The sequence below is a fragment of the Mus pahari genome, chromosome 21, assembly GCF_900095145.1.
Source record: "Mus pahari chromosome 21, PAHARI_EIJ_v1.1, whole genome shotgun sequence".
NCBI lineage: Eukaryota > Metazoa > Chordata > Mammalia > Rodentia > Muridae > Mus > Mus pahari.
In genome coordinates, this window is record NC_034610.1 from 22,662,424 (window position 1) to 22,688,658 (window position 26,235).

The following is a 26,235-nucleotide window of genomic DNA, read 5'->3' on the forward strand; positions in this document are numbered from 1 at the left end:
AGCTGTCTTCAGACACTCCAGAAGAGGGCGTCAGATCTCATTATGGATGGTTGTGAGCCACCATGTGGTTGCTGGGATTTGAACTCAGGACCTTCAGAAGAGGAGGTGGTGCTCTTAACCGCTGAGCCATCTCACCAGCCCCCAAGGACGGCAATTCTGATACGTGCTGCTGCACGGGTGACATTGAAGATGAGTAAAAGAAGCATGACATCCTGAGTTCAAGTCCCCAGTCCCCCCTTCAAAGACCAGCTGTGGTTATGGCTACATAGTGAGACTTTGTTTCAAAAACATTTGGGGGGAGGGGGTCTGTGTAGCCTTGGCTGTCTTGGAACTCCATCTGTAGACCAGGCTGGCCTCGAACTCAAGATATCCATTTGCTCCTACTTCCTGAGTGCTGGGATTAAAGGCGAGCACCACCACTGATGGGCTAAGCTTGTGTTTTTACCTTTTGTTTTGAGGCAGGGTCTCACTAAGTTAATCCAGTTTCGCCTTGATCACTTTGTAGCCCAGGCAGACCTTGAATTCCACATCCTCCTGCCTCAGCCTCCCAAGTTGGGATAACAGGCCTGAACCACCACAGCAGCCCGCAGTTTGTGCTTAACAAGCATCCACTCTGCTGAAAAGCTCCTTAGTCTGGGGTCACTTGCTCCCAGGAGACACGTGGCAATGTCTGCATGTTTTAACATGTCTTGGAGAAGGGTGCCTGTTGGGTCTGGTGGAGTCAGGCCCGGATGCTGCTGGGGTCCCAAAGAGCTCAAAAAAGCCTCATACGTCAGCTGGCGCTGAGTTGGAAAAACCATGGTGGACACCAGTCTGTGTGTGTACGCGCGTCCTTCTGTATGTGTGTGTGTGTGCGTGCCTGTGTGTATGCACGTGTGCTGGAGATGGAACCCAGGGCCTCCCTTACACACGTAAGCACATGCATACCATTGAGCCACACCCTGTGCTCTCCCTCACACGAATCTGGGACCAGTCGGGAAGGCAGAGGAGGAAGGGCTGTGGAGCACAGACATTTACTTCTGCACTTGACTTCCACTTCTGAGTTGGATGTCCCCACTGCCCCCTTCAGGTTGAGATGTGACTCGCCCAGAGAGCCTTGGTGCTGTCATGAGGGAAGGCATAGCTCCTGGTCGCCTCCTCCTGGGGGCCAGCTGGGCTCCGTTTGCCTCATGCTATTGCTAGTACTGTTTAATGGAGGACCGGATCGGAGCATCATTTCTAAATATAGTGCATGACTGTAGAGGATGCAGCATCCCTAAGTGTGAGCTGTACACTGTTGGGGGTCACAGCAGAGGAGGCTAGAGTATGAGGTGCAGGAGCAGGCCTTGGGTTCCATGTGGCCTTGCACTGGCATGTGCTCTCCCCCCACTCCCCTAACCCTCTCCCCCTGCCTTCCTCCTCTTCCCTCCCTTTCTTTTCTTCTTTTTTACTGGATGAGGCAGCTCCCCAGCCTCTTTTTAAGACAGGGTTTCTCTGTGTAGCCCTGGCTGTCCGGGAACTCACTCTGTAGACCAGGCTGGCCTCGAACTCATGGAGATCCGCCTGCCCGCGTCTTGTAAGCACTACCTGTTTTACGCGGTGCAGGGCATAGAAGCCGGGGCTTTATATGTGCTAGCAAACATTCCAGCAATCGAGTCACATCCCCAGCCCTGCATTGCGTGCTTCAGTGGCCCCTTAGTGTCTGTTGTCCCTTGGACTTCTTGCTTCAGGAATGTCCAGTTGGTGGCCCAGGCTGTGTTATTAATTAATGAAACTGGGGAACTGACTTGAGACAGAGTTTCACTGCGTAGTCCTGGCTGTCCTAGATCCCACTATGTAGTCCCAGGTGGCCTGAGCGCACACAGGTTCTCCCACTTCTGCCTCCCCAGGGACAGGATTAAAGGCGTGCTCCACCACACCCGACTTAAATGTATATTTTAATATTTATCCGCTTGACACCTTGATGTTGTTTTATTCTTTGAGGAGGATTAAGAAAGCCTATGCTCAGTGGAAAGTCGTTTTAGCTGATTTAAATGGCGAGAGCTCAGAGACAAAGCAATAACGGTGATAATGGTTACATTGTTACGATGTGACTTACTTCAGCTCACACTATAGAGAATTCCAGAGGTCTGCAGCCTGTCATCTTCCATGCTTTGTTACTCATCCACTTTACTTTCCTGCTCTCAGAGTCCTTCACTGAGACCTGACCCCAAGTCACCCACAGGAGTGGCCTCTCAGGACCCGGGTGGGGGCGGGGGCAGGGGTAGGGGTGAGGGGTGGGACAGCTCTTTTCTCTCAGAGGCCTCCTCTTCTGAGTAAGCCACTGTGGTCTGTTTTCCTCTGGACTCCGCCAGTGTCTTCTGAGAACCCAGTTGTGTTTGCCTTGGTGTTGCTGGCTTGCGTTTTTTATCTATCTGGGTGTTTTGGCTTGTTTGTTTTTCTGCCCTCTCTTTGAATGCCTTTTTAGGTCTTGTTTCCCCCCTCCTCGAGCACGTTCCATCTTCCGTTAGGCTGGCAAGCCTCTGTCCGTTCCTTCTCTCAACAAGCCATCTCCTTCCTGTGGTTCAGCTGAATATTCTCCGAGCTCTGCGATTTCCCTCTCCCTGCCCTCAGCTTCACTGCTTCTCCCCCATCCCCGTTGTTTTTATTATGCTGTTGAGTCCTTCCAACGAACCGACAAGAAAGGCTCCTTCCATCATTGTAGAGTACGTTTGGATGTTCAATATGGCTGACAAAGTCCTTTTACATCGGAGCCCCGCTTCCCTCTCTTACCCTGACCTTGTTCTCTGTCTGTGTAATCCTTCTCGACACCCACCCACCCACCCACCTCACCCACCCCACCCCCACCCATCATCATCTCCACATCCACACTCCCCCTCCCCCGCTCTTTCCCCATCCACTGATCCATGATCTAGCTACCTACTCGCCCACCTATCTACCCACTCATCCATCCATCCCCGTCCACCTGTCCATCTACCTACTATTGTTTCTTGAGACAGGGTCTTACTTTATAGCCCTGCCTGGCTTGGAATTCACCATATAGAGCAGGTTGGCTTTGAACTCACCTGCCTCTGCTTCACCAGTGCTGAGATTAAAGGTGTTCACATCATACCTGGCCTATTCATTCATCCTTCTACCTGCCCACCCCTATACCCACCCATCCACCCATCCACCCATGCAGTAATTCTGAGTCCCCCACTTCAGGACACTCGCCTTTTCTGTTTTCTCTGCCAGAACCGCTCTGCCCACAGATCATCACACATCTCCCTCTCTCCCTCTATTTAGGTCTATTCAAATGTCACCTCTTCAGAGAGAGGCTGTAGCCCGGGGGTGTAGCTCAGTGGTAGAGCACATCCCTGGGCCCCATCCCGAGCACCACAAGCTCTAAAATGGTTTTACACTCACAGTCTTTCCTTTTAGCCAGCTTTATTTTTTCAGATAACAGGGGCTAGCATTTGAAATTACATAATTTATCATGTAAATCCCCTTTTGGCATGAAATGACCCCGATTTTAGGGATGGTGTAAGGCTCGTTATCTACTGTGTGCCCCACCCTTCTCCAAAGGGTAGCACTGCACATAGTAGGTGTTCAGAAATACTGGCTGAACATACTCAAGACACTAGCATGGGATTTATTCAGACACAGCACAGTGATGGTGCCGGCTTCATCTTTCAGCTGTGCATTGGACGAGGGTCTCATACAGAGAGGCCCAGGCTTGTGAGCTGCATATTCTGATGCAGGATGCCTGCGGTCAAACCAGAGTTCTACATGTCTTGATGGGCAATACAGATTGTGCCTGCTCCCTGTCTCTGTCTCTGCTGTCTCTTTTCTCTGTTTCTCTGTCTCCTTCTGTGTGTGTGTGTATCTGTGTGTGGTTATGTGTGTGTGTGGTTATGTGTGTGTGTTTGCGTGTATGTATATGTGTGTATGTGTATCTGTGTGTATGTATGTATGTATGTGTGTGTGTTTGCGTGTATGTATGTGTGTGTATCTGTGTGTATGTATGTATGTATGTATGTGTGTGTGTGTATCTGTGTATGTGTATCTCTGTGTGTGTATGTATGTGGGTGTATCTGTGTGTATGTATGTGTGTATATCTGTGTGTGTGTGTGTGTGTGTGTGTGTGTGTGTGTGTAAAACCCTTACCCACCCACCTGCTTAGGTCTGTCCTCTCCCTCTGACCTTCACCCCCAGCCTTGGACCCAGGTTTTGAGCAGTGGAGCCTTAGCTGCCCCAAGACTCCCGTTTTCATAGCTACCAAGCCCTGTGCCTGCTGCCTGGACTCAGCAGGCTGCTCAGTCAGCGTCCAGTGCCCTCCTCCGGGCCTGAGGGCTCTGATGCTGCTTCTGCCAGTTCACCTCCCAGGGCCCACGTGTTCAGCCTCCTATGCAGACCCTCAGTGGAGCCTGTCTGTCATATTTCTGCAGAGCGGATCAGGGGTCGGGAGGATTCTGGCATTTTGGCAGTCAAGAGAACATTATGCAAATGACATGCAAAGCAGCAGCTAATGATCCCTGATTGCATTGGTCTTGGTGCTGGGGAACACGTGGATAATTGTGCCAGGATGAGGGCAGGGGCGGTGAGTGTTTTGGGGGCTGGGCAAGAAGCCACAGCAGGGGTGACAGAAGTGGGTGCCACAGGGGAGGGCTTGAGAGCAGCTGCTGTGTGGGCCTCTGTGTCACACTGGCCTTGTCTAGGCTGTCCTGGTTAAAGGGTGGGAACAAGGGCAAAGGTCATGGGAGAACTGGAGCTACACTTGGGGGAGCAGAAGACTGTGACTGGATCACGGGGGTCGGGGGAGGAGCTTCCCTGAAGTAGGTGGGCCAGATTAGGCTAATGGTAGGGGTGGCGTAGAGAGGACACCCTCTCTAGAGAGAAGGCGACAGGAGGGGTCTGCTCCTCCCACAGGGTCCTTCTGGTATCAGAGTGTGGGATGGCAGGACTCGGGTCTGCCAGGCAGCAGATGGGGGCTGGGTTAAACTCACTGGGAGGGGCAGCTGTCTTCATTGTCTTGGGTGGAACCTCTCTTTGGAGGAAAGATGAACTTGGCTTGGGGGCTGGGGTGTGTGTGTGTGTGTGTGTGTGTGTGTCTGTGTCTGTGTCTGTGTGTGTCTGTGTCTGTTTCTGTGTCTGCTACAGCACCTGGGAAGCCAGTCCCTCCCCACCCCAGCTGTGACCCTCTCCAGAGAGCCTCTGCTCTGGAGCTCTCTTGGCCCGAGGAAAACTGGCAGCCAACTCCTAGATGTTGGCCCTGGTGCCCAGGCTTGCCCGATGCTTCCGATACAATTTGACTCTTCTACCTCTGATTTGCTGAGGGTGAGGACCAAACTTGGCTCTAAGCCTTACAGACTTCAAGTGGCTCTTTGCCAGGTGTTCCAGCTAAGTCTTTCATAACGCAGTCAAAAGATCATAAAGATTGACGCAGAGAGGCCCAGCCAGGCCCTTTCTTGACTTTATCACCTTGGGAAGATGACTTAGTCTCAGAGTCTGTTTCCTAGTAGGTGCTGTGGCCCTCTCCTGCCCTGCAGGGCAGCTGAGTCCTCTAGCTCACTGGGGGTGGGGGCAGGGCTTGCCACCTTGCATCAGCATCTCCAGTGTTGTGATATTTCCTGTAGTCTGTGGCTGGCTTAGTTCGACTGGTAGCAGCCTTCTGGTTGACATGGACTTGTATGGTGAATGTGGACTCGGGTCTGCCAGGCGGCAGATGGGCTGGTTTAAACTCACTGGGAGGGCAGCTGTCTTCATCGTTTTGGGTGGAACCTCTCTTTGGAGGAAAGATGAACTTGGCTTGGGGGCTGGGGTGTGTGTGCGTGTGTCTGTGTGTGTGTATCTGTGTCTGTGTGTGTCTGTGTCTGTGTGTGTCATTACTTAGGGTCATTACTAAGAACCAGGGCCTGGTGGTGTGCACCGCAGGATGGAAGGCGACAGCCAGCCTGGGCTGCAGATTGAGGTCAAAGCCAGACCCAGCAACCTCTGGAGACCCTGTCCCCAAATGAAAAATAGGGACTTGTTAGGAGTGCTGGTGACATGGCTCAGCGGATAAAGGTATGTGTGGTAAATTCTGGCCACCTGAGTTCAACCCTGGAACTCCTATGGTGAAATGAGAGAACTGTGCCCCGTGGGCTCTCCTCTAACTTCCAGAAGTTCACCACCACATAGGGGTGGGCATATGCGCACACACATGTGCACACACGCTCACATAAGAAAAAAAATCGTGAAACTGGAGAGACAGCTCAGCAAAACATTCATAGACATAAATAAAAATAAAAAAATAAAAATAAAAAATCCTAGCCGGGCGGTGGTGGCGCACGCCTTTAATCCCAGCACTCAGGAGACAGAGGCAGGCGGATTTCTGAGTTCGAGGCCAGCCTGGTCTACAGAGTGAGTTTCAGGACAGTCAGGGCTGTACAGAGAAACCCTGTTTCGAAAAACAAAACAAACAAACAAACAAATCCTAAAAGATTGAAAGAGATGTCAAAAAGATTCTTGTCTTAGGTTTCCATTGCTGTGAAGAGACACCATGACCATGGCACCATGACCAAACATTTAATCAGGGCTGGCTCACAGGTTCAGAGGTTCGGACCATTATCATCATGGGGGGAAGCAAGGCAGCATCCAGAAAGACATGGAGCTGGAGGAGCCGAGAGAGTTCTATGTCTTATTCTGAAGGCATCCAGGAGAGGGTCTCCTTCTACACTAGGAAGAACTTGTACAGTAGGAGGGCTAAAAGCCCACCCCCACAGTGACACACTTCCTCCAACAAGGCCACACCCATTCCAACAAAGCCACGCCTCCTAATAGTGCCACCCCTCATGGGCCAAGCATATTCGAACCACCACAGTTGTGGTGTCCTGGAGCTCACTGTGTAGATTAGGGGGCCTTGAATTCACAGAGATCCGCCTGCCTCTGCCTCCTTAGTACTGGGATGAAAGGTTTGTACCCCAACACCTGGCCCACACACACACACACACACACACACACACACACTATCCTGTGTCCTTTATAAGTAAATTTATTGTCTTTATAAAACTCATCATAAAGCCAAACTCTTATTCCTATTGATCCGATGTTGTTCCTTTAAAAATTGCCTTTCCCGGGCTGGTGAGATGGCTCAGTGGGTAAGAGCACCCGACTGCTCTTCCGAAGGTCCGGAGTTCAAATCCCAGCAACCACATGGTGGCTCATAACCATCCGTAACAAGATCTGACGCCCTCTTCTGGAGTGTCTGAAGACAGCTACAGTGTACTTACATAAAATAAATAAATCTTTAAAATTGCCTTTCCCCTATTAACTACAATCTCACAGTCCACCACCGGACTCACTTTTCTCATATTTATTTATATGAACATGCTATTTGCATGTGTGCTTGCATGACAGAGGAGTGCACCAGACAGAGGAGGGTGTCAGATCCCATTACGGATGGTTGTGAGCCACCATGTGGTTGCTGGGAATTGAACTCAGGACCTCTGGATGAGCAGTCGGTGCTCTTAACCACTGAGCCATCTCTCTAGCCTCTATGGACTCTTTTTAATGCTGTTCTTGTTGTCTTCCACTTGCCTTGCTCCCCCCCCTTCTCCTTTTGAAAAACACTCAATCAGATGCTATTCAGTGAGGGAGATACATGTGTGAATCCAAAGTGGGCCATTTTGTATTTATACCTCTGCAGAATCTTAGATTCAGTTTTTATCTTATGAGTGTTCTTCTTGCTTGTATGTATGTCTTGCACCACATGCGTGCCTGGTGCTCTCGGAGACCAGAAGCAGGTGTCAGATCTCCTGGAACTGGAGTTCCAGACTGTCTTAGGGTGTTACTGCTATGCACAGACACTGTGACCAAGGCAGCTCTTATAAAGACAACATTTTACTGGGCTGGCTTACAGGTTCAGAGGTTCAGTCCACTATCATCAAGGCAGGAATATGGCAGCGTCCAGGCAGACATGGTGCTGAAGGAGCTGAAGGCTGCTAATGGAAGACTGGCTTCCAGGCAGCTAGGATGAGGGTCTTAAAACTCACAGTGACACACCCACTCCACCAGGGCCACACCCACTCCACCAGGGCCACACCCACTCCACCAGGGCCACACCCACTCCACCAGGGCCACACCTTCTAATAGTGCCACTCCCTGGGCAGAGCATCTACACACCGTCACACAGACAGTCATAAGCTATCATATAGGTTCTAGGGACTGAACCCTCAGGTCCTCTGAAAGAGCAGTCAAGGCTCTTAACCCAAGTGTTTTCTTGCCCCAACAAAGATTATATATATTCTTTCTTTGTCTCCTTTCTCTTTTCTTTTTTAGAAAAATGGCTGGGGAGCCCCTTCATCCCTTGCTTCAGTGCCCAGTATAAAAAAAAAAAAAAGGAAAAACAAAACCAAACAGACCCCCCCTCCCATTTTGTTTATCAAAACAAATTTTTGTCTTCTTTTTTTATCTGCCCTCTCTGGGGAGCAGTGCTGGGGTGGGGTGGAACTCGGCCCATGAAACAAGACTGGAGCGTGACTCTTAGCAGGGGACTGGGGACCCCCGGAACACGTGAGGAACTCCATGACCCCAGAGTGCGTCTTGCACGGATCTTGTTCTAGGAGCAACTGTGTGCAAAGATACCATAGGCACGGGGAACCGTGCTTCAGGGAATAGGAGGCTCTGCCTAATCTATCATGGGGGTGGGGGGGACAAGGAGGTGCAGATGGGGAACCTTGAGTCATAAGTGATAACACAAACCTGTCCTTGTGAGTCAGAGCGGATTTAGCCACAGAATGTGTGTGTATGTGTACACAAGTGTGTGTGTGTGTGTGTGTGTGTGTGTGTGTTCTCAGACAAGGCTGTCGGCAGCAGAGAAGGGTCCCCAAGGGACAGACACTACAGGGCAGGCCTCATTGTAGTGTTAGCTGGGGACAGATGTCCTGTAGGTCATGCCGTTTATCCTGGACCCTGGTGCTCTAGTCTCTGGCCACCACTCCTCCTGGATCCGGCCACAAGGCTGTGTGGAGCCTGGAGCTCAGAAGGTGGCTTGGTCAACAATAGGGGTGAGTGAGGCCAGGGCCAGAAGCTCCAGGTAGCATCAGGTTTGGCTCACAAAGAGGAGTTACAGGGTGGGGCAGTGGTGGCCTGACTATGCCCTACGGGTTCTCCTTCAGCAACACACAGGTGAGCCACATGGTCCAGCTCATTAACATCGGGTGCAGCCCCATGGCCACACCGTGCCTGTGGAGCAGTTCCTGGTTTGAGCCTAGCTCAGGGCACTTTGCTGTGTTCAGGGAGCATCCTCACACCCAGGCTGAGGGCTCAGAGGGGAAGCTGGAGTGATGTAGGAAGTTTGTGTGTTGTGGATTCTGGATCAGTGTACACATGTGTGTGCACGTCTCAAGGATGTGTGATGCTTCCTGTGCACAGGTGAGCTGGTTCACAGACTTGTGGAAATGCATGCATGCAAATACATGTAATAGAGGGACGTGTGTTGTGAGTAGGCGTGTGCGCTGACACACTTGGGTGTGTGGATCAAATATGTACGCAGTGTTGCCTAGATGTGAGTGCCAGGGGCCTCAGAGTGGCCAACTGGAGAGCTCTTAGCTGAGACCCAGATCCAGGCTATAAAATGGAACACTCCGTCAGAAACGGAGGCAGAAACATCAGTAGTTCAAGGCCAGCCTCAGTTCCGTAGCATTTTTTTTTCCTTTGGTTTTTCGAGACAGGGTTTCTCTGTGTTGCCCTGGCTGTCCTAGAACTCACTTTGTAGACCAGGCTGGCCTCGAACTCAGAAATCCATCTGCCTCAGCCTCCCGAGTGCTGGGATTAAAGGCGTACGCCACCACCGCCCGGCTCCGTAGCAGATTTAAGGGCAGCCTTAGACACAGCCACACATAGAGCCACACAGGGGCGGCTGGAGAGATGGCTCAGCATGTATCGCTCTTTCAGAGGACCTGACTTTGAATCCTGGCATCCATATCTAAGAGTCCCTCCAGCTCTAGGAGAGGCAAAGCTTCCGTTCTCTGTAGGCACAGGCATAAATAAAGTAAATCTTACAAACAAACAAACAAAAAAACCATGGGAAGCATCAAGATGGCTCAGCCAGTGTTTTACTCAAGGGCTTAAGAACCGGAGTTCAAATCCCTAGGGCCTACATAAAAACCAGAGACATAGTGGTACACACTTATAATTCCAGCATTGAAGAGGTGGAAACAATAGGGCTCTATGGTGGGCTAGTGCAGGCCAACAGCTGAGCTCCCAAGGAACCAAGCTCCAGCTTGTCCACTGGCCTCCACACACACATGCATGTAAAAAATACTGCGTGCGTGTGCGTGTGTGTGTGTGTGTGTGTGTGTGTGTGTGTGTGTGTGTGGAAACAGGGTCTCTTTAGCCTCTACTGTCCTGGAACTCCCTTTGTAGACCAGGCTGGCCCCGAACTCAAAGAGATCTGCCTGCCTCTACACCCCTGGTGGAGTGCCTCCACCACTGCCCAGCCAATTATCCTTATTGTTAATAAAGCAGTACCAGTGTGCTGGCTCTTCACTGTCCAGCACTCCGGATGGAGGCAGAGGCAGGAGGATCTCCCGTGAGTCTGCGCTGTGAGGCTCCAGCGAGTCAGGACAACACAGTCTTGAATGTAAATCCATGAATACGTATAATGGGTATGAACTCTTATGGTACTAGATTGTGTCAGTATTTCACAGTCAACATGGCAGGACTTGGGGGGTGGGGGTAGGGGAGGGTCTGGTCACTGATCCCCGATGATTAAGCTTAGGGTTCTGTGAAGTGTAAAGACCAAAGCAGGAGCATCACATGTCCTGCAGTGAGGCTGGCGGCCGAGGGGGGGGATGTCCGACAAACCCGTGCGGGCAGCGAAAATTCACGAGAGGCGCGCCTGCGCCCGGGTCACCGCGGTGTGGTGCAGAAAGAGGGCGTCCCCTGCCGTCCACCCAGGGAGGACGTCTGTGCGCAGCATTGCCCGGTTGCCATAGAAACGAGCAGCGGGCGGTGGGTGGCTGGGGAAGGAGGCGGGTCGGGGGGGGGGAGGCCGGCGCGTGGGGGCGGGGAGCTGGCTCCTGCAGTTCGGGCGCTGTCGCCTCCCGAGCCAGAGCGCGCTGGAGGCGACCCCGAGGACCGAGCCCCGAGCCCGACGCCAGGCGCCCCCGTCCTGCCTGCTGCCACGGAGCAGGTGACCAGCCAGCCCTTCCGACCCTGGTCTGGCCCAGCGGGGCAGTAAGCGCCCATCTGTCCCCAGCTTGGTGCCCAGCCGGGCTCAGGTAGGCGATGGGGGGGGGGTGTCTGGAGAAGTCTGCGTGGAGAGTGGGGACCCAGCGCCCCTGTCTTCCTGCTATCTGCACCAGGTAGCAAGCATGCAGGTCTGTGCAGGTCCGGGCAAGTCCGTGGGGCTCTGGGGGCCAGGGACCTGCTCTCTGCATCGCATCGGGTCTGTCTCCTGTCTGTCGTCTTGTCTCTTCTCGTCTGTATCTCCTTCCTTGTCAGTACCACGGACGTGACTTCTAGAGCTGCCCCACTCCCTGGGGACACCGGGTAGAAGGGGCTAGAGTCTTACCATGGCGCTATGTGTTTCCCCTAGTTCGGTGCCAGACAGGGAGGGGCCAGGCGTGGAGAGAAGGGCGCTCATCTCCCATCCTTACGGTCCTGTTGGTTTGCCTTGCCCTCTGCGGCCAGACCCACTGGCCTCGGGGCAGAGATCTGCTAGTCTCTGGTCATTTGTTGCGAACCTCCCATCTGACACCAGAACCTCTGGGGGTGACTCCTGGGTGGGCTTGTACAGTGGGCTGAGTCAGCTCAACCCCCCCCCCCCGTGCTTTTCTTGCGAATGGGATGACCCGCAACTCTCGGAAGGGTTCCTGGTCCCAACCCCCAGCCAGCCGGGGATCTCTATGTTGTGGGTATGCTTGTGGCCTTCCTCCGCTTCTCTGTCCCTCCGCAGCGGTGCTCCTGGGGACCTGCTCTCTGCTACTCTGGGTACAGGGACACTGCAGAGAAGCTACCGCTGCTGCTGCTCCGGAGGAGGGGACACTGGGAGGAGCTGAGCTGAGGTAGCCAGGAAACCCTGCTCAGAGGGCTATCTTGAGAGTGGGCTAGGGCCAGCACACCCACCCTGCTAGTCCTTGGTCCTTCAGGAAGCGTGGGTCTCCCTCCCTCCCCTGGGCGCTCAGGTCAGAGGACCCGCTGCAGGGTGGGAACCTCTTGTGGTTTGTGGTGGGTGCTGATTTCTGCAGATTTCGAGTCTACAGTCTGGGAGTGTGGGTACGGATTCACACCTTACACTCAGGGGCTTGGGAGGTGAGAGACCAGAGGTTTGCAGGCAAGAATGGGGACGGGTGCAGGTAACCCCCTCTGAACTCCGTCTCCTCCCCCCTTCCCTCCCTCACTGAAGCTTTGAGCTGCTTTGCCTTGCCCTCTGCGGTCAGACCCACTGACCTCAGGCAGTCAGCTTGGTCATGGGCTTAGTGATGTCTGGAAGACAGAGGCTTTTAGCCAGCACCTGCCCCTCACATGACCTCTGCCTCCTTCTCCCTGCCCTGTCTGCCCCCTCCCCACCCCCCTCTTCTTAGCAGAGTTCAGTTTTTGGACGATATTTGGCATATACTCCATTGCCACTAGACTCAGGATGGGGTTCCCCGGGTTTGTCTGCAGTCAAACCACCTGCTTGGACCCCAGGCTGAGACCCCACTCTTCCTCGGAGCTTCTACTTAAGAGAGAGCCCAAGGAAGGCCCTGGTGCTCAAAGACCTGGAGCTGACAGGGTCCTGGGCTCCCCAAAGCAGCTCCATTCAGTCCATGTCAGCTGCCCAGACCCCAATACTTAAGAGAGAGCCCAAGGAAGGCCCTGGTGCTCAAAGACCTGGAGCTGACAGGGTCCTGGGCTCCCCAAAGCAGCTCCATTCAGTCCATGTCAGCTGCCCAGACCCCAATTCCAAAGTCACCCCTCCACTCCTCTCAGCACGCCTGACTCCAGAGGCACAGTATCTCCACCCTTGCCTTCTCTTCCTTCCTGTAACCGACTCTCCTGGGTACCCTGCCACAAGGCTCTGTTCTCCCTGCGGCAAGAGCCCTGGGGCAAGAGAGCCTTAGAAATGAAACCTAGACCACATCCCACATCTCCTCAGTCCTGGTAGTGACTCCTGTGTCACTGGGACGGAAAAAGTCAGGTATCCTGAGCTGGAAGACCTGGATACAGCGTCTCCCTGGCCCTTCCCCCATCCCTCCCTTTCCCCCCTCAGTCTGCTGTAACCACCTAACCCATAGAAGCCCTGATTCCCCCTCAGTGCCTGTGCGCGGGCTGGGCCCTCTGACTGAGTGCTTCTCAGGGCTCTTTCCCTTCCCTCCCTCAGGTCTTTGTTCAAATGTCACCTCAGTTCGGCCTTCTTTGGCCATCTGTATTGAGTGGTGCGGTTGCTGGCCCCAGCTGCTGTTCCCTGACCTCTTCTGGGGCCGAGGTTCTCTACAGCGCTTGTCCAAGCACAGCCTTGTCATTTACTGGCCCTCCTGTTTCTTGCCTGTCCAACCCCTTTAGAATTTCACCCCCAGAGGCTCAGAATTCCCCGGCTGCACTTGGCATCCTCCCTGAGAGCCATGGCTGCCACACAGAGCCCGAGTTGGAGCTTTGGGCTCTGGGATTAGGTTCTTGAAGTGGGAGGGCAGTGTCCTGAGCAGGTGCCCAGGCAGGACTGGCGATGTGACTCCCTTTGAGAGACTGAAAAGTGGGGAGAGCGAGCTGCTAGGTCTGCTCTCACCACAGCTGTCTCGCCACCGCCACCAAAGAGAACCTGTGCTCCCTTCTCCCATACGGTGGGGGAGCCCGATTCATCCTTAGCATGACGTAGTGTTACCCACGCCCACATAGCCAGCATATCTGACTCTGCTCAGGGCGGGCATGGCTGCTGTGAGCTCAGGACAGACAGCTTGGTGCCTGGAGAGGCCCTGAACCCAGACCAGAGAGTAGGTGGCTTTACTCTAAGCCAGCCCCCACGTCTACTCCCCACCAATGGGTTCCTCACTTAGGACCCCCCAAACTTAGCCCTGGGGCAAGCAGGGAGCTAGAATCCCTGCAAACCTAAAACTGGAGGGGGGGCTAGAATTCCTCGGACCCCTGTGCCTGCCCTCAGATCTTGGATCTAAGACCCGGGGTGAAGCCCGAGCCTCACTCCTGCTGGACAGTTCTAGGTTCCGGGCGCCTGGGCGGTCTTCACTGTCACCGGCTACCTCATGGGATGTGTGCACCCTAAGGTGGTGGGGACAATCTTGTGCCTTTCCATTCCGAACGGCTCACCCAGGGAAGCTGTGCTGATCTGTGGGGCTGGACAAGCTAGCTCCTTCGCCAGGCCAGAAGCAGGCTGAAGGTAGGGCTGTGTTTGGAGGTGACTTTACAGAGGGGAGAGGGAGGCGCTCAGCTTGCGTTGCAGCTAGGATGCTGGTAAGACCGGGCTGGAGGCTGCCCCCTGATGGTCTGGGGCTCCCTCTAACCCCTCTGCTGGTGGAGTCCACAAGCTTCTGGCTACTCAGTCAGTGAGCACTAGGCACTGGGTCTCCCTGTTTCCCTGCAGCAGAGGTAAGGCTGGATCCTGCCTCCTGCCTCCTTTGGGGTTAATGTCTGAGTTTATCATTGCTTAAAGAAGCCCCTTGGGGAGTTCCAGGTGTAGAAATGCAGATCAGGTGGTTAGCATTTGTTTGTTTGTTTAGTCGGGGACGTGGGAGGTCTCCCTTGGCTCAAACCAGTTTAAATTATCTATAGACCAGAGGACAACTCTGAGTTCCTGATTCTCCTGCACTTTCTGAGTGCTGGGACAACAGCTGTGGATCACTGTCGCTTCCTCAGGCAGAGATCTAAAGAGAAGGCGAGAAGAAGCAAGCCCGGAGCCTGAGAGCTGAAGGTGTGGGCCATAGAACAAGGCCTACCTCTGCCCCAGGTTAGGCGGTGTGCACCTCCCCTCAACCAGCTTCTCAATGAGGAAACTGAGGCACCAGTAGTTGAAGTAGACAGCCCACAACTGGGAAGTGTCAGAGCTGGGATTTGAACCCCGTCTTCAGTCCTATATGGCATGGGAAGCTCATTGCAAAGCTGGGGTGGTACCCTGAACCTACACTGAAGAAGAGGTGTGAGGAGAGGGTGGACGAGGGCTGGGAACTCAGGAGGAGAGGCAGAGGAGTGGCACACTTGAGGCTTGAGGGAGAGCGACCAGAGGAGGCTGAGGGACTGGAGTGGGGGTAGGGCACATTGCTGTTCATCACCAAAGGAAGTCAGGGCAGGAACCTGGAGGCAGGAGCTGATGCAGAGGCCATGGAGGGATGTTACTTACTGGCTTGCTTCCCCTGGCTTGCTTAGCTTGCTCTCTTATAGAACCCAGGACCACCAGCCTAGGGATGGCACCACCCACAAGGGGCCCTCCATCCTTGATCACTAATTGAGAAAATGCCTTACAGCTGGATCTCATGGAGGCATTTCCTCAAGGGAGGCTCCTTTCTCTATGATAACTCCAGCTCGTGTCAAGTTGACACACAAAATCAGCCGTGGTGACACATGCCTTTAATCCCAGAACTCGGGAGGCAGAGGCAGGAGGATTTCTGAGTTGGAGGCCAGTCTGGTCTACAAACTGAGTTCCAGAACATCCAGGACTATACAGAGAAACCCTGTCTCGAAAAACAACAACAACAACAACAAAAAAAAAAAAAAAACCAAAAAAATTAGCCGGTACAGAGTCTGCCCTGCCATCTCTAAGGAAGGAGATGGAAGCCACTGGGCATGTGTAGAACCTGAGACATCTGTGGCTGGCCAGGATGTCTGGAGGGACACTGCAGTGCTAGGCTGAACACCTGGGAGCGGGGACAGTGGGGGAACCAGCCAGCCCCAAGTCTCCTGCCCGCTGTGTGACCTTGGCCTGCTGTTCTACCTGTCTGAGCCTCACCCACCCTGTATACTGAAGAGCCTATCTCCATAGGCTGTGGAGGAAGAGGGTGCGTTTAAAGAAGAGGCTAGCACACCAAGAGGTGACCAGAGCCCACAGGTGTTCTTTTGCCACTGCACACATAGGGAAACGGAGACTCCGTCCCCCCCCCCAAGAGATGTAGTCAGGATCTTCCTGGTGGCAGGTGGCAGTTAGAACCCCACCAGGGATGCACTGGCCTCACATAGAGAGGGCTCCCCTGAAAGGGCCGCCACGGTACCCACACCAGGGGCAGCTAATGAATAACAAAAGGTGACTTCAGAAACAGCCCCTTTTACAGATGGGACAACTGAGTTCAGGCCTGCTGGCTCCAGTCTGTGTTGTAAGACACTGTGCACTGCAGCCCCTCTGCCAGGGTCAAGTCCTAACTGGGACACTAGGTCTCACGATTGAAGGGACAGAAATCCCTAAGGATTTCTGGGAAGACACCTGTTACAGTGCTCAGCAAAGCTTTGGATCCCAAACTGCCTCTGCCTCATCCCTGTGTCTGACTTCCTCCTCACCTCCCGGGGGGTGGGGTGGGGCTCAGAAGGAACCAGACCATGTGGGAACTGTAGCTGTAGGCAGGGTAGGATCCAGTCCCACTATTTACCACCTCACTGGCTCTGATGTGCCATCTTACCTGCCCTGTGCCTCAGTTTCTCCATCTGTACGTGTGGACGAGCACGTAGCACACCCTAGACACCCAATAAATACAAGCTGGGGACAGCCAAGCTTGATAACAGCAGTGGCAGGGGACTGCACCTCAGTCTAACATGAGAGAGGCTGAGGAGGATGGCGACTTGTCAGCTCACACTGTTTCTGAGCCTGTGACATCCCGGGACACTCCATCATGAATTGGGAGGTGAAGGGGGGGCGGGGGAGCCAGAACATAGGGGAACCCATACCTGGTTCAAATGCCCGAGAAAATGGTGCATGTCCCAACCCTAGCATTAGGGGGCTCAGTAAGCATGGGTTCCCATGCTGCTGCACGGGGGAGCAGTCTGCAGCTTCCCCTTTCTTCTGCCCCCCAACTTCCTGCGCACCCCCCAAGGGCTGGCTGTATGTGGGTGTGCACATAGTAGGAGGGCTCCTTTTGCTATTTCCCCCTCCCCCCGCCATCCTCCACTCTGCCCAGGGATGTACAGACAGCATACAGTGCCTGTTGTGTGTCCCTTCAGTCTAACCAGGTGGGCGTGGGACATGAGCCCCAGCTGCTGCTCACCGTGCACAGAGCATAGGACAGACAACCCTGGTGCCCGCTGGCTGTGGCCATGACTCTTGTGGCCTGGAGTCGTGCTGGCTCGCTGGGCAGCTGGTCCCCCATGGAATGACGTCGTTCTCCCCCCCCCCCCATGCCCCTGGACACGCTCTCCACAGTTACATCCCTGAGTCTTCGTTTTCTGTCTCTGCATGGCTTGGTGACCACCTGTCGTTACTGATGGTGAAAGGCCGGAGGGAAACTGGGTGTGGTGGCCTCTTGTCTAGGAAGTCCAGGAGCCTGTTGGGCATGTTCCAGGAAGTGCCAGATGCTGGCCACGTCCACTTCCTGACCCCTGACAGAAAGCCCTGTCATTAAGAGGACGTGGCGCTTTGTGGGAGAGGAACCTCCTCCTGCCTTGGTGTGTTCGTGATTGTGTGTGCTACGGAGAGCTCATTTGATGTCACCTCGCTTCCACTACCCTACCCTGTCAGCCTCTCTAAGCACATTCCCATGTGGGTCAGATCCTGAGGGGCTGGAATGCAGAGGGCCTAGAGCCTGCTCCCTAACTTGTTTGTTTAATTAATACTATTTCGTTTGTTTGTTTGTTTGTTTTTTGAGACAGGTTTTCTCTGTATAGCTCTGGCTGTCCTGGAACTCACTCTGTAGACCAGGCTAGCCTCCAACTCAGAAATCCACCTGCCTCTGCCTCCCAAGTGCTGGGATTAAAGGTGTGCGCCATCATGCCCAGCTCAATACTGTTTTATTTTAATCATGTGTGTGGTATATATTTGTGTGTGAGGTGTTACAGCTGGTTATGGGTGCTGGGTCTCCTGGAAGAGCAACAAGTATTGCTAACGACTAAGTCATCTCTCCAATTCCTCATCCTCATTTTTAAAAAAGATTTATTTATTTATTATACAAGACACTGTGGCTGTTTTCAGACACACCAGAAGAAGGCATCAGATTCCATTACAGATGGTTGTGAGCCACCATGTGGTTGCTGGGAATTGAACTCAGGACCTCTGGAAGAGCAGTCAGTGCTCTTAATCACTGAGCCATCTCTCCAGCCTCATCTAATTCTTATTTATTTATTTATTTATTTATTTATTTATTTATTTATTGTATATGAGTGCACTGTAGCTGTCTTCAGACACACCAGAAAAGGGCATCAGATCCCATTACAGATGGTTGTGAGCCACCATGTGGTTGCTGGGAATTGAACTCAGGACCTTTGGAAGAACTGTCAGTGCTCTTAACCACTGAGCCACCAGCTCCACCTCATCTAATTCTTAAGTCATTTCCATCAAAGCCCAGAGGGACACATACCTTGCCTAGGGTCACAGAGCACATTGTGACTGGACTTTTCACGGGCCACATGCTACCTCACCTGGGAGCCCAGGAGAGTCCAGGAAGCCATGCTGCCTGTGGCCTGTGCACTACTAGCCTGGCCTGCCAGGTTATAGCCACACTGCCCCTGCTGTGTGCTGAGAACACACCCTCTCCAGCCAAGCGCCCAGGCTGGTCACTCTTCCCTTCTTAGGTCGGAGGGTGGGATTGGTTTTGGTCATTGTTTTTGAGACAGGGTCAAGCTAGATAGCCCTGGATGTCCTATGTGAACTAAGCTGGCCTCAAACCCAGAGATGTCCTCCTGCCTCTGCGTCCTGAGTGCTAGTATTGAAGGTCTGCACCACCACACCCTACTTCCTTTTTAAATTTCTTTTACTTTATGTGTATGAGTGTTTTGCCTGTATGTACATGTGTATGAACATTACATACAGAGCCCACGGCAGCCAGAAGAGCACATTAGATCCCTGAAACTGGAGTTAGCTGGTTGTGAACCACCGTGGGTGTTGGGAATTGAAGTCAGGTCCTCTGGAGGAGCAGCCAGTGCTCTTAAATACCCACCCCCATGTACCACCTTTGTTTTGGTTTTGACATACAATTCATGTGCTGGGGAGATGGCTCTGGGTAGCGCGCACACATGCAAACCTGCGGCCCTCAGTCTGTATCACTGAACTGTCTGTGTTCTAGCTAGCTTTCTATTGATGGGATAAACATTATGGTTTTTTGGAGACAGGGTCAAGCTTGATGGCCCTGGGTGTCCTATGTGAACTAAGCTGATCTCAAACTCAGAGATATCTTCTTACTTCATGAGAGCTGGTACTGAATGTCTGCACCACCAAAAGCAACCTGGGGGTAAGGTTATGTGGCTTACGGTCCCCAGTCACAGTCGATCTGTGAGGGAAGTCAGGCAGGAGCTTAAGCAGGAGCAGGGCAGGGAACATGGAGCACCATTGCCTACAGGCTGGCTCAGCCTGCTTCCTCACTGGGCCCAGGACTACCTGTCCAGAGGTGGCATTGCAAAGAGGGGCTGGGCCTTCCCACATCAACCATCAATCAAGAATATTGCCTCCTTTTTCTTGGTGGACCCAGGGCGATAACAGCCTTGCTCGCTCCTCCCGGTCACGTGCATCCTCGGAGCTGACCTCCATTCCGATTATGCTTCGCGGTCTTCTCCAAATAGTTCCTTTTTTATATATACTTTCCCTGCCAGGCTGATCTGCACACGTCACTTTGGTGGCGTGTGGCTTGGGATGGGGTGGGAGCTGTGGGTCTGCACTGTACTTTACTTAGCCCCGGGGACATGGATTCGGGCCACTCCCAGCCTTGGGTGTTCGCCCGACACTGTTGCAGTGGGCCAGCTTGTGCCTGCTCGCCTGACACCCTGAAGGTGAAAAGGCAGGGTTGTGGGGGGAGACCTCTGTCCAGTGAGACCGAGTGTCACGTGTCATCCAATTCCCCACCCCTTTGGCTGAAGAGGCATGTGGCCATTCTGATCTTCAGGACACAGGAAAAGCCACACGGAGTCGTCGTTACAGGAATAGGGTACCAGGCCAGAGTCACTGGAGCAGCTGAGGCTGGGGGAGGGGCATCCCTGACTGAGGATCCTCAAGGCTTCCTACCACTTGTCTGAGGGACCGTGGTTTCTAAGAGATGGGGTTTACCTGTCCTCTCTACAAGGCTCTGAAGCCAGGCTGCCCTGACCCAGATACCTCACTGCTCACAGTACAGCTGCCACAGCGGCACTGCACAGACAAGGAAGTGTCCCAGGAGCCATGGCTGCCTCTTTGAAGGCCCTTTAGCCCTCTGTGGTGGTTTCCTGATGACTGAGGCTCAGTAGGGGAGGGATTTGCCCCCTGGCCCTCAGGGCAAAGCATGGCCTAGTTTGGACTACTGTGATGCCTGGTGACAGATCCAGGGCAGACACAGCACCCCAGCATGTGTAGATCACAGTGTGACCCCAGGGCCAGAGATCCACATGCCCAGACATGTGGGGGAGAAGGCTTGTGTGAGCAGCTTAATGGGGCTGTTCAGGCAGGGGCAGGACAGTCAAAAGAGGGTGGACAGGGCTCAACGGGAAGAATTGGGGGAGCCCTTAGGTCAGGATGTATACGTCAGAGAGGCCTCCTGTCAGTTCCCAGCGAACTGCACTGCAGAAGCTGGGGTTCTTGGGGCTGAGACCAGGGGCTCTGTGTCGGGGTCGGGGGGGGGGGGAACCCAGGACCATCTTTTGCATCTAGTGTCAGGATCCGGCTGGGTCACGGTGGGTGAGTCATGCTGAGGAAAGGGGAGTGAAGCTCAGCGAGGAAGCCCACTGGTGCTTACCAGTGCAGAGAAGGCTCGGGGAGGTGCGAGGGAGGGCTTCTGTAGGAAGATGGCGTCTGAGGAGAACCGTTCAGCTGAATCCCGGGAGGCAGGAGGAGCAGGTGTGGAGAGAGATGTTGAGATGTGTACCAGGAACTACAGATCGTCTTCACAACGGTAAGCCCTGCCAGGAAGCCGCCCCCTTCCCAGTTTAAGGCTCATCGCAGGGAACCTGCCTTCTCCACGGGAGTCAGGGACACAGACCCAGAGCAGGACTGCCTCCCTCACCTCTGCATCTCTCCTACCTTCGCAGCTTGTGAGCAGCAGGCCTGCTCACTGCAGATCCACAACAGCACAGCTCGCTACAGTTTCACCATGTCTGGCTCCTATGATGAGGCCTCAGAGGAGATCACTGATAGCTTCTGGGAGGTGAGTGTGTGTGTGGGGGGTGTCTAGGACCTCAACCTTGCATCCAGACTCCCTTGGGCCCCTTCAAAAAAAAAAACCCATAGTGTTCACCGGGCAGCGAAGCCTTGAAAATGGGCTAGGACTAATTAATGCCTGCAGCTTTTCCCAAGCAGCTGCCTAGCGGTTCCGCTGTGCCCCTTTGCATGGAGGGCAGGGAAGGGCTTTTGAACCAGAAAGTGGGGTTAACCTAGAGACCCCATAGCCTGTAGAAGTAGAGGTGAGACTGCAAGCCAGCATTTCAGGGGCCTCCGAGATTCTTCAGCCCTGGTGAGGGAAAAATAAATAAATAAATAAATAATACTGCTTTTGGCTTTGGAAAGCAAAACGGAAACTGGCAGGTCTAGATTAATAAGTGCTCAAAGAGATGCCCCACAAAACATAATATTGTGTCAAGAAACAGCAGCTCCTCCGCTCAAGCTTATATGACTCGGATAAATATAATAGAATTAGCTCACAAGGGCAGAAATGAATAATTCATTATAGCCCAAGTCTAAATTATATAAAGCCCCGTCTGCCTTTTTTGCGGCAGCGAGGAGGTTTCAGAGGAGGGGAGGGGAGATGGAGACCGGGTCCGAAGTGGAGTTCTGGGACCCCCCCCCCCCCGCAAGGTGGAGGGCGGGACGAGGCGGGAGGCGGGGCGCCCCCTGCAGGCCAGGGCCGGGATCACAGGGGCCGCGCGGTCACTCGCTGCTTGGACGCCAGGTGGGGAACTACAAGAGGACGGTGAAGCGCATCGACGATGGGCACCGCCTGTGCAACGACCTCATGAGCTGCGTGCAGGAACGCGCCAAGATCGAGAAGGCATACGCGCAGCAGCTCACCGACTGGGCCAAGCGCTGGCGCCAGCTCATCGAGAAAGGTGCCCCACCTCCGGGCTCTAGCGGGTCCCCCAGGGCGGGCCCCAGAACACCCAGCATCCCAGCCAGAGAGCTTTTCACGACCAAAAGACCAAAGGGACCAAAGCAGGTCCTTTCATTCTCCTGCTTTGTATGACTCTAGAACACACACACACACACACACACACACACACCACTTTTTATTTTGGAAGAGGCTTAGTTTTGATACAGAAATTTATGTAGCCCAGGCTGGCCTCCAGCTCTTTATTCAACAGAGAATGAACCCTGTTGTCCTGATCCTCCTACCTCCGCTCCCCAAATCAATGATTTCAGGTGTGGACGGCCAAGCCTAACCTTTCTCCCTCGTCCCTTCCAGCGCTATTTTGTTTCTTATAGACAGAGTGTTACTATGTAGCGCTGGCTACCTAGAACTTGGTATATAGACCAAGCTGGCACAGAGATCCACTTGCCCCGGCCTCCTGTGCGTTGAGTTTAAATTGTGAACCACCGTATCTGGCTGCCGGTTGCCCCTTCTAATTTTTCCTCCTCCTCCTCCTCCTCCTCCTCCTCCTCCTCCTCTTTAAGGTTTTGCTGTCTGGCCCAAGCTGGCCATAATCTTGAGATGGTAAGACAATCTTTTTCTCATTAGCATGCACACTTTTTCTGAATGGTTGGAAGGGAAATTAGAGTTATCAACCTCACCCCCAATCTCCAAATATCAAGAACATCAGCAGTTCGTGCCACCTTCAAGCCCTGTCACAATCAGAACATTTAAGACAGCTCATTTGCCCATCAGTGGTGGCGCACGCCTTTAATCCCAGCACTTGGGAGGCAGAGGCAGGCAGATTTCTGAGGTCAAGGCCAGCCTGGTCTACAGAGCTAGTTCTAGGACAGTCAGGGCTACAGAGAAAAAACCCTGTCTTAAAAACAAACAGGGCTGGAGAGATGGCTCAGTGGGTAAGGGCACTGACTGCTCTTCCAGAGGTCCTGAGTTCAGTTCCCAGCAACCACATGGTGGCTTACAACCATCTGGAATGGGATCTGATGCCCTCTTCTGGTGTATCTGAAGACAGATTCAATGTACTCATATAAATAAAATAAATGAATCTTAAAAAGAAAGAAAGAAAATCAAAATAGCTCATACACACCTTTTTATTTATTTATTTATTTATTTATTTATTTATTTATTCTGAGAGATTGGTCTCAAATTCCCTAAACAGCCTAAGGTGACCTTGAACTTCTGACCCCTTGCCTAGTCAGCAGTTTCAGTTTATGCAGTGTTGGAAAACCAACAGAGGGCTTCCTGTATGGCAGGCAAGCACTCTACCTACTAAGTCACACCCCTCCTCTCTGTATACACAGGGGATGGCAGCAGTGGTCTGCTGGTCCAGGGCTTACACCAAACCACACTGCATCCAGTTGCCAGAACCCTGGATTCCTATAAAGTAGAAATTTCAAGTTCAGGTTTCCTTGAACTTCAGAGTCTCCTCCAGTCCTCATGGGGGCAGGGCCTGCACTGCCTGGCAACAAATGAATATGAGGTCAGCTTCCCATTGGCTCAGATCCTTGTCACTCACCACTGGTTCCCAAGTTTCAGGTTGAGCATCTTGCCTAGAGCGTCTGTCCTGGGCCCAGCACTCTTCTGAGCCAGCAGAGACTCCTGCCATACAAGGTGGCCCATGGGGCGTGCATTGAAAAGGGAGACACTGAGTGGGAAGCAAGAACCCATGGGGCTGGAGAAGAACCCATGGGGGCTGCAGGCTAGTGTGAGAGTGGGGCTATCAGGGAAGGCTTCCTGGCAGAAGCAGTCATCCTGGGCCTTAAGAGGATGGATAGAAGTTTGGAGAGAGTGGAGGAAGATGTTTCTGTTGCCACGGGAAGAGGGGGGAAATCGTCAAAGAGGAGAGGACTGTAGGCATTGTGTGTCGGGGGTCCCTGTAACCCCCTGCCCCTGACATTTCCCCCAGGTCCGCAGTATGGCAGCTTGGAGCGGGCGTGGGGCGCCATGATGACAGAAGCAGATAAGGTCAGCGAGTTGCACCAGGAGGTGAAGAACAGCCTGCTGAACGAGGACCTGGAGAAAGTCAAGAACTGGCAGAAGGATGCCTATCACAAGCAGATCATGGGTGGCTTCAAGGAGACGAAGGAGGCCGAGGATGGCTTCCGAAAGGCCCAGAAGCCCTGGGCTAAGAAGATGAAGGAGGTACCTCAGACAGGCAGGACAGCTGGCCCGCTCAAGGGTGGCGGGTCACGGGAGGGCATCTGTGGATGGACAGGGAGGCTACCCACGAGGGAATACCAGCACCTTGCAGAAAGAACTGTCCACACACGGACTCTGGTACTGTGGTACCCAATGTGCTTTGTCCTGCACAGGGACAGCTGCCTCCACAGATCCCTGTGACTGGCATGTCTGCAGTACCATGAAGGGCAGTACCCCCAAATGAGCCCAGGGTCTGGACCTTCGGAAGAACAGTCAGTGCTCTTAACCGCCGAGCCATCTCGGCAGCTCCACAGTGGAGGGGTGTGGAGTGGGCAGGCACGTGTTGCTGAGGGGCGACCACCTGAATGCCCACCCTGGCCATCTCTCCACAGCTAGAGGCAGCCAAGAAGGCCTATCACTTGGCTTGCAAGGAGGAGAAGCTAGCCATGACCCGGGAGATGAACAGTAAGACGGAGCAGTCGGTCACCCCTGAACAGCAGAAGAAACTTGTGGACAAAGTGGACAAATGCAGACAGGATGTGCAAAAGGTACCTGTGGTGGTGGTGGTGGGGGGTGGGGGGGTGGGGGGGGCATGGGGGCGGGGCAGTCCTGAGGGTGGTGGCTGGAGCTTCAGGCCTGATAAGGCCCCGCCCCATCCTCCATCCCGGTATCCGCAGACTCAGGAGAAGTACGAGAAGGTGCTAGAAGACGTGGGCAAGACCACACCACAGTACATGGAGGGCATGGAGCAGGTGTTTGAGCAGTGTCAGCAGTTTGAGGAGAAGCGGCTGGTCTTCCTGAAGGAAGTCCTGCTGGATATCAAACGGCATCTCAACCTAGCAGAGAACAGCAGGTACCGGGCATGGCCCGCTGTGTGTGTGGAATGCAGCACCTCAGGCCTGGTGACCAGGGGTGGGGTGTGGGGTGGGGAGGACTCACAGGGAGCATCGGTAAGAGCCTGCAGATGCAGCTTCTGCATGGGTGATGCCTAGCAGTTCCCTCGGAAACACAGGCTTGGGTGACAGTGTATGGCCACAGTGAGACCGCTGGGGCTGCATGTGCCCAGAGCTGCTCCCCAGAAGGTGTTCTGCTCAGACTGGAGATAAGATTTGAGCTCCGCTCCCAGCACCCGTATCAGGTAGCTCACAGCTGCCTGTGAGGGTCTGGCTTCTTCTTGTGGCCTTGCCTCTGAGGCACACACATATAAAATAAAACTAAAGAATACATAAATCTTGCAGTGGAGAGCGCTTGCTGCTTTTACAGAGGGCCAGAGTTAGATTCCCAGCACTCACATCAGGTGGCTCACCTGTAACTTCCAAGACCACAAACACACAGACAGGAGAATAAAAATAAATCTTAAAAAAAAAAAAAAAGAAAAGAAAAAGAAAAAAAGGCGGGCGTGGTGGCACACGCCTTTAATCCCAGCACTTGGGAGGCAGAGGCAGGCAGATTTCTGAGTTCCAGGACAGCCTGGTCTACAGAGTGAGTTCCAGGACAGCCAGGGCTACACAGAGAAACCCTGTCTGAAAAAAAAAAAAAATCCTGCTGAATGCCTTTAACTCCAGCTCTTGGGGGACAGTAAGTAGTAGCAGGCGGATCTCTATGAGTTCAAAGCCAGCCTCGGCTACATAGAGAAATTCTGTATCAATAGAAAACAAAGGTTGGGCTGGTGAGATGGCTCAGCGGGTAAGAGCACCCATCTGCTCTTCCAAAGGTACAGAGTTCAAATCCCAGCAACCACATGGTGGCTTATAACCATCCTTAACAAGATCTGACTCCCTCTTCTGGAGTGTCTGAAGACAGCTACAGTGTACTTACATATAATAAATAAATCTTAAAAAAAAAGAAAGAAAGAAAGAAAGAAAGAAAGAAAGAAAGAAAGAAAGAAAGAAAGAAAGAAAGAAAGAAAACAAAGGTTGCAGAAAAAAAAAGATTTGGGGAGATCGCTCAGCGGTTACAGGCTGTGAGTCCCAGCACCAGCAGGGGC

At 53.3% G+C, this 26,235-nt stretch overlaps 1 protein-coding gene across 2 annotated transcripts in view; it reads left to right on the plus strand.

The window, feature by feature from the left end:
• Pacsin1 (protein kinase C and casein kinase substrate in neurons 1) overlaps positions 1-26,235 on the plus strand; it is a 52,158-nt gene that overhangs the window by 21,705 nt on the left and 4,218 nt on the right. The window contains exons 1-6 of one of the 2 annotated variants that reach the window (XM_029533118.1): positions 11,056-11,222; positions 21,058-21,173; positions 21,915-22,071; positions 24,016-24,251; positions 24,641-24,796; positions 24,926-25,101. In XM_029533118.1, coding sequence (XP_029388978.1) covers positions 21,120-21,173; positions 21,915-22,071; positions 24,016-24,251; positions 24,641-24,796; positions 24,926-25,101 — 779 coding nt within the window. In that variant the 5' untranslated portion in view covers positions 11,056-11,222; positions 21,058-21,119. Of the gene's footprint in view, positions 1-11,055; positions 11,223-21,057; positions 21,174-21,914; positions 22,072-24,015; positions 24,252-24,640; positions 24,797-24,925; positions 25,102-26,235 lie in introns of those variants that run through there. The other variant, XM_029533117.1, reaches the window with a different exon arrangement.